At 42.5% G+C, this 7,553-nt stretch overlaps 2 protein-coding genes across 2 annotated transcripts; both read right to left on the bottom strand.

Moving 5' to 3' along the window:
- Positions 1–3,708: 3,708 nt before the first annotated feature.
- On the bottom strand, positions 3,709–4,263 carry LOC145950240 (uncharacterized). The gene has a single exon (XM_083061300.1). The coding sequence runs from the start codon at positions 4,261–4,263 to the stop codon at positions 3,709–3,711; it is 555 nt and encodes a 184-aa protein (XP_082917426.1).
- Positions 4,264–4,455: 192 nt separating this feature from the next.
- LOC109814229 (uncharacterized) lies at positions 4,456–5,835 on the bottom strand. The gene is made up of 2 exons (XM_020378597.2): positions 5,653–5,835; positions 4,456–5,343 (listed from the first exon to the last, which is right to left on the bottom strand). Exons 1-2 carry the CDS (start codon positions 5,833–5,835, stop codon positions 4,456–4,458), a joined length of 1,071 nt encoding a protein of 356 aa, XP_020234186.2.
- Positions 5,836–7,553: the final 1,718 nt, after the last annotated feature.

Here is a 7,553-nt window from a genome sequence, read left to right as displayed (position 1 = left end):
GGAAACCTTTTTGTGCGAATTTCGAAGGTATGTCCTTGGCCGAGTGGAGTCACTCGGGAGGGAAACCTTTTTGTACAAACTCTGAAGGTACGTCCTTGGCCGAGTGGGGTCACTCGGGAGGGAAACCTTTTTGTACGAATTCCGAAGGTACGTCCTTGGCCGAGTGGGGTCACTCGGGAGGGAAATCTTTTTGTGCGAATTCCGAAGGTACATCCTTGGCCGAGTGGGGTCACTCGGGAGGGAAACCTTTTTGTACAAACTCCGAAGGTACGTCCTTGGCCGAGTGAGGTCACTCGGGAGGGAAACCTTTTTGTAAATATATTTGACTAAAAGCAGGAGTATAAAGAATGGAATTGCATTTCATTAATGGGTGCCTCGTTAAAAACTTTGTCGGCCAAAACCCCTTTTCACTTTTTTTATAGGGGAAAAAAGACCGATTCAAGGAAAAGAGTGCACCTTGCATGTACATTGATGATTTCTTTGTCTTTACAGAAGTTTCTAGCTAAAATATGTCTTTAAGTGAGTCGAGTTCCACGTTCGAGGAATGACGTTGCCTGAGAGTTCTTCAAGCTTGTAAGCGTCGTTCTGAAGGTTGTGTCGGATTCTAAATTGTCCATCCCAGTTGGCCGCCAACTTGCCTTCCCGAGGGTTGCGTCTTGCCGACCCTTGTACCAGCCACACAAGGTCTCCTTCATGAAACTCCCTCTTCGCGAGTGTTGAGTTGAATCGCCTAGCCATGCGCTGCTTGCAGGCTTCGACCATGATCTGCGCTTTGGTACGAATTTCATCGACCATGTCTATTTTGGCTCGGAGGGATGCCTCATTGTTGTTCTCATCGAAGTGTTGTTGCCGAAAAGATGGTTCCCCGACTTCAACGGGGATCATGGCATCAATACCATATGTTAACTGAAAGGGGGTTTCCTTTGTTGTGGACTGAGGGGTGCACCGATAAGCCCATAGGACCTCCGTTAGTTCTTCGGCCCAAGCTCCTTTAACATCTCCCAATCTCTTTTTTAACTCTGTGAGGATCACTTTATTGGCCGCTTCGGCTTGACCATTTGATTGTGGATGTTCAACTAATGTGAACCAGTGCTTAATGCCGAGGTCTTGGATGAATCGGTTATGTTTCTGATCGGTGAACTGGAGACCGTTGTCAGTTACAAGGGCATAAGGAATTCCAAAGCGAGTGATAATGTTTTTCCACAAGAACTTCTGAACATTGGCTACTGTGATGTTGGCCAGCGGTTCGGCCTCGACCCATTTTGTGAAATAATCAACTGCGACCAATAAAAACTTGCATTGACCTTTAGCTATCGGGAATGGTCCTAGGATATCCATTCCCCACATTGCGAACGGCCACGACGAGCTAATGCTATGTAGTTCTTCGGCCGAGGCATGAATAAGGTTTCCATGTCTTTGGCATGAAAGACAATGCTTGACGAATTGCATGCAATCGCTTTTGAGAGTTGGCCAATAAAAGCCTGCTCTAAGCACCTTCATAGCTAACGTCCTCCCTCCCGAGTGAGATCCGCATATACCCTGATGAACTTCTCTTAGAACATAGTCCTCTTGTGCAGAATCAATGCATTTCAAGAGAGGTACCGAGAAACCCCTGCGGTATAGTTGTCCACCAATGACCGAATACCTGGCTGCTTGTGTTCAGAGTTTTTTGGCGGCCGAAGGATCAGATGGCTCTTTTCCAAATTCAAGGTAATCCATTATTTCGGTGATCCAAGTTTGGGTAGGCTTTTCGGTCGTCAAACATTCAATCGGTGTTATGCTTGGAGTGGCGAGGTCAAGGTGGAGTGTAGTTCTTAGTTGTCCCAGTTTTCGGCTGCTGCTAGCCAACTGAGCTAGTTGATCGGCTCTTTCGTTGTGTTCCCTCGGCATATGTTTTACTTGTACCTCATCGAAGGTGTCATGCATCCTCCGAAACAAGTGATAATATTTCAGCAGGTTGGGGTCTTTTACCTGAAAATTGTCGTTGACTTGTTCCGATACAACTTTCGAGTCAGTCCAGCATACCACTCGCCGAGCTCCGATTTCTTGCGCAAGTCTCAAACCGGCCAGCAATGCCTCGTACTCGGCCTGGTTATTTGAGGTTTTGAATGCAAATCGTAAAGATTGCTCGAGTATTAGCCCAGTTGGTGCTTGCAGGATTATTCCTGCTCCACTGCCTTGGTTGTTCGAAGAACCATCAACATGCATCGTCCATAAGTCACTGACGAAATGGCCTTGTGGCTGCAACTCATTGACAAAATCTGCTAGGTATTGTGCTTTAATCGGTCCCTGTGGTTCAAATGACAAGTCAAGCTCTGAAAGTTCGATTGTCCATGCCATCATGCGTCCGGCTAGTTCAGGTTTGCGCAAAACCTTGGCGATAGGGCAATCGGTACGAACTATTACGCGGTTGCTTTGAAAATATTGTTGAAGGCGCCAGGCCGTGTGTACTAGCCCGAGCGCTACTTTTTCAAGAAGTTGATACCTTGTTTCGGCATCTTGGAGCATCCTACTGATGAAGTACACAGGCTGCTGTACTTCCTTTTCTTGCACTAACACAACACTGATTGCTTCGTCCGACACACACAAATATATAACTATGTTTGCCCGGGGATCGGGTTTTGAGAGGATTGGAGGAGAGCTGAGGCGTTGCTTTAACGTCTGAAACGCTTCTTCACAATCAGTCGACCATTCGAACTTCTTCACTTTTTTTAGCAGCCTAATGATAGGCTTTGCCGTTTCAGCTAGGCATGGCAGGAATCTTGACAAGGACGTGAGCCGTCTGGCTAACCGTTGCACCTCTTTAAGGTTTTGGGGGCTTCTCATACCGACGATTGCTTGCCATTTGTCAGGATTGGCCTCAATGCCTCTAGCCGATAGCATGAAGCCGAGAAACTTACCCCCGGAAACGCCGAATACACACTTTTCTGAATTCAATCGCATGTCATGTCTACGAAGTTGTTGAAATACTTCTGCAAGGTCAGATAGGTGCCGATCAAGGTCTTCGGATTTGACGACCATGTCATCTACATATACTTTCATATTTTTCCCAATCTGGTTCTGAAACACCTTATTCATCAACCTTTGATATGTGGCTCCAGCGTTCTTCAATCCGAAAGGCATCACCTGATAGCAAAAATTGGCCGAATCGGTGATAAAAGCTGTTTTTTCCTCATCGCCGGGGTGCATGCGTATTTGATTGTATCTGGAATACGCGTCAAGAAAAGTGAGGAATTTATGCCCTGATGCTCCGTCAACTAACCGGTCAATATTTGGTAATGGATAAGCATCCTTGGGGCATGCTTTGTTGAGATTAGTGTAGTCGGTACACATTCTCCATTTACCGTTCGGCTTCCTTACCATGACCACATTTGCCAGCCATGTCGTATACTGTACTTCCCGAGTGAATCTTGCCTCAATCAACTTGGCTACTTCGGCTTCGACTGCTAGTTTCCTATCGGTCCCCATCTTTCGCTTGCGCTGAGCTATAGGTCGTGCGTTGGCGCAAATAGAGAGCTTGTGGCACATGAAATGTGGGTCGATGCCAGGCATATCTGAAGGTACCCATGCAAAGAGATCTTGGTTCCGAATGATTACCTTGCTTAAAGCGAAATGGTCTTTTTTGGGAGTGCTGGCGCCGATGTAAGTCACCTGAGATGGTGACGAGCCTATTTGCAAAGAGATCTTGGTTTCAATTGGCTCTACATGCTATTCTTCATTAATCCTAGGGTCAAGATCCAAGGCCTGGGTTTCCTCAGATGCCGAAGGGTTTCTAGCCGAAGGGTTTACTGCATGAACTCTTTTTGATTTTGTTTGTTTCTCTTCCATGGGAGTTATTCGCAAGTTGGCATAGTAGCATTCCCGCGCTGCTTTTTGATCAACATGAATAGTAAGGATGTTTCCTTTTTCGGATGGAAACTTCATTGCCAAATGTGGCGTTGAGAGGATTGCCCCCAACATGTTTAATGATGGTCGACCGAGCAAAATATGGTATGATGTGCTAGCATGCACCACTATGTACTTCACATGAATTTCTCTGTATTCTTGTTCATCAAAGCAAAAGCGGGTAAAGAGTTTAATGTATCCCTTAGTGCTTACTCTTTCTCCAGAGAAACCGACCAGGGGATCATCATATAGTATGAGCTCCTTCTCCGAGATGCCCAATTGCTTGAAGGTGTTCCAGTACAGAATGTCTGCCGAACTACCCTGATCGACCAATGTTTTCTTAACTATGCAGTTATGAATCTCGACACTGATCACCATTGGGTCGTCCTGTACAGGATCAATGCCCCGAAAGTCGGCATCAGTGAAAGTGATTGCTAGTAGCCTCCGAGCCGGCTGTCTGTCAACCACATGGACCGACCGAACGGCACGCAAATGTCGCTTTTGGGCTGAGGAGGTTGGACCCCCTTCGGCAAATCCTCTTGCAATTGTGTTGATGACTCGCCTATGTGATCATGTAGGCTCGTCCTTTCTTTCACGTGACCTGCTACGTTCACGCCAGGGCCTCTCGGCATGATCTTGCCTATGCCGATCGTTGTGTCGAGGTTGAAATGAGGGGCGCGGCCGAGACGAGTCTGGCCGATCAACAAAACTACGAAGCTGCCCCTGCTTAATTAAATCCTCAATTTTGTCCTTCAGAGTCGCGCACTCTTCGGTAGAGTGTCCTCGATTGCGGTGATACCTGCAAGACTTGTTGGTATCGGCCCGCGATGGGGTGGATGATCTTTTTGGAACGGCCAACACTTCAGAGGCGAGAGCTTGCTCAAGTATTGTTGCCCGACTTGCATTCAAGGGCGTGTACTGCGAGTATTTTGGTCCTCGTGTAGGTCTTTCTCGAAGTGTTATTTCTTTGTTGCGACCCCGAAATGATGGCTCTCCAGGCTTTTCAATTTTATTCATGGTTTCGGCTCGGGCTTGATTCCGAAACTCAGCCAACTCCTCCATTTGCATATATTTGTCAGCTCTCCTGCGTAGGTCATTCATATCTGAAGGGGGTTTCTTGCAAAGGCTATTGACGAATGGCCCTGGTTTCAAAGCTGTTGTCAGATGATGAAGTGCTACGACCGGGTTAAGATCTCGAATTTCCAAGGTTGCCTTGTTGAACCGATCCATGAAAGCTCGAAGCGTCTCCTTCTTATCTTGCCGAAGACTAACCAGCGATAAAGATGTCAAGCTGTGGGGACGGCTCGTTGCAAACTGAACTGTGAATTGAGACGACAAGGTATTGAATGAGTCGATCGAATTAGGGGGTAGCCGAGTGAACCAGCTCAAAGCCCTGCCGTTGAGAGATGTAGGGAAAATGCGACACAAGGCAGCATCGTCCGTAGTGCTCAAGGTTACCTGCGTAAGAAAAACATCAAGATGTTCATCAGGGTCAGTGGTACCATCATACTTATCAATAGGTAAAGATTTCCAATTGTCCATCAAAGGGAGCTGCATGATGGAGGGGGTAAATGGGTGTCGGTGCGACTCGATAGTTGCCAAATCTGTGGGTCGGCCGACTGTGGGTAGGGCCGAAGGGAATTTTTTAGGTGCCACAGCCGAGGCATGAGGGGTCGAGGTGTGAATTGCCTGGGATTGATACGACCCTTGGGTTTGTGTATTTGTGGCCTGAGTAGGTTTCCACGATGGATCCTAATTTTTTAATGCCTCATTTTTGGCTCTCAAGGCCGAAAGCTCCCTCGCATCCTTTTCTCGCTGCTGCTTCATTGCCTCCATCTCTTGTTTCAGCAGACGAACAGTCTCAGAAAGATCAGTTTCATCTACCACTTCCACATGTTCTTCCTCTTCAGTCTGATGATCTTCCATGTTCGTTCTCCTAGTTATCGCCATTGCTTCGCTCAGTTGATCTTTAAAATCGTCTCAGTTCGGCCCCACGGTGGGCACTAAAATGTACCTGTCGAAAGGATACACCAGTAATCTCCTTGTTTTCTGAGGGCCGAACGAGAACTCCGATCGAATATTCCGGTGAGGGGGAGGTACCTGCAAAAGGCACTCCGACGCTCAAGTCAGGACAAAGCACAGATATCGATAGTAATTAATGAACAGTGACGTTACCTCGTGACATGCGCTATTTATACTGACATTTATGGGCCCGAATTCCCATGGGCCCTGCAACAGGATTACTAGATTAGGTAATACGCCTCTAATCGACTTACTAGTGTGATTAGCTCTTAATCCTTGATTATGGGTTAATCCTTGGCTCTTATTAATAGGAATCTGAGCCTATGGATCATTTAGCGGCCGAACGGCAATCGACTACCTGGTTCGGCTATTCAGGTGCCGATTAGGTATCGACCAGCAGGTGGCCGAACGGCCGAACCAGGTGGCCGAACGGCCGAACCAGGTGGCCGAATAGGCTTACTAGTACAGTTTGGTTAACTTAAATATGGTCACTTGTAATGTATTTATTTAACAAATTAGCAAAAAATAAATATTATTACAATACTAATTAATTATGATATATCAATAGTAAATAATTTAATAAAAATATAACATATAACATGATTGAAAAATATTTTAAAAATTTAAACTTTAATAATAAAATATAATAAATATATCATAAAGTATGAATAAAGAAAGATTTTATACTATTTTATATTTAAAATTTTGTTAATAATACCATTATATTTGATTTTTTGTTTTGATCTATTGAAATTAAAATTATGACAGCATGATTCAAACCTAAGATCAGGTGTATATTATTTTAACTATACCACTAGACTGACCACAGTGATTTAATATATTTTTAATCTAAATTCCATTTAAATTAAAATTATGATATCATGATTCAAATCTAAAATTTTGTACATACTATCTCAATTTTACCATTAGTTTGATTATAGTGGTTTAATGTATTTTTAAATCTAGATTATTTGATGAACAAAAAATTCATTTTTGTGAGTTTTTTTTTATTTTATAAATATCCATAGAATCTAAATTTAATTATCATTCCTACCTTTAAAACTACATTGAACCTTTTTTTTATTGACTGATACTTTGTTTATTTTTAATTGTCAATGTTTTTAGAAGATTTTTATTTTTATTTATTTATCATTTTCAAAGTTCAAAAATAACATTTATACTTTATTTCTTAATTTTTAATTAATTTACACATTTACAATCAGTAAACTCTCATTCAAAAATTAAAATAGTTAATCTCATTTATAGAAAGAGAATATATATATATTTGAAATATATATGAATAAAAATATTTAATTATATTTTATTTATAATACAATTGAATATTATGACTTGATAATTACATCGATAAAAAAGCAGTCTATTCAAAGTTATCCATACAAATAAAAACCAATTCTTAAAATACCTTAAAAAGTATTGATACAGTCGCCAAAATTTTGTCCAAAAATTAAAATAATAATATTTTTTTAATAAATTTATTATAAAATAATTATTTTATAATAGATTTATTAAAAAATATTATTATTTTAATTATTCGGACGAAATTTTGGATAAAGGATTCGGAAGTTAAATCATTACTCACCTTAAATCACTGTAATGTAGGGAGATGAAAAGAGTTTAATTTTGTA

This window comes from Cajanus cajan, chromosome 8, assembly GCF_000230855.2.
Source record: "Cajanus cajan strain Asha chromosome 8, NIPB_CcT2T_4, whole genome shotgun sequence".
NCBI classification, from domain to species: Eukaryota; Viridiplantae; Streptophyta; class Magnoliopsida; order Fabales; family Fabaceae; genus Cajanus; species Cajanus cajan.
The sequence above is the reverse complement of the archived record's forward strand: the minus strand, read 5'-3'. Positions and strand labels throughout refer to the sequence as shown.

Coding starts and splice junctions, on each gene's coding strand:
- LOC109814229 (XM_020378597.2), bottom strand. CDS start 5,835: ATGGCGATAACTAGGAGAACGAACATGGAAGATCATCAGACTGAAGAG. Junction 5,344..5,652: donor CCTTGAGAGCCAAAAATGAG/GCATTAAAAAAT, acceptor TTTCTTACGCAG/GTAACCTTGAGCACTACGGA.
- LOC145950240 (XM_083061300.1), bottom strand. CDS start 4,263: ATGGTGATCAGTGTCGAGATTCATAACTGCATAGTTAAGAAAACATTG.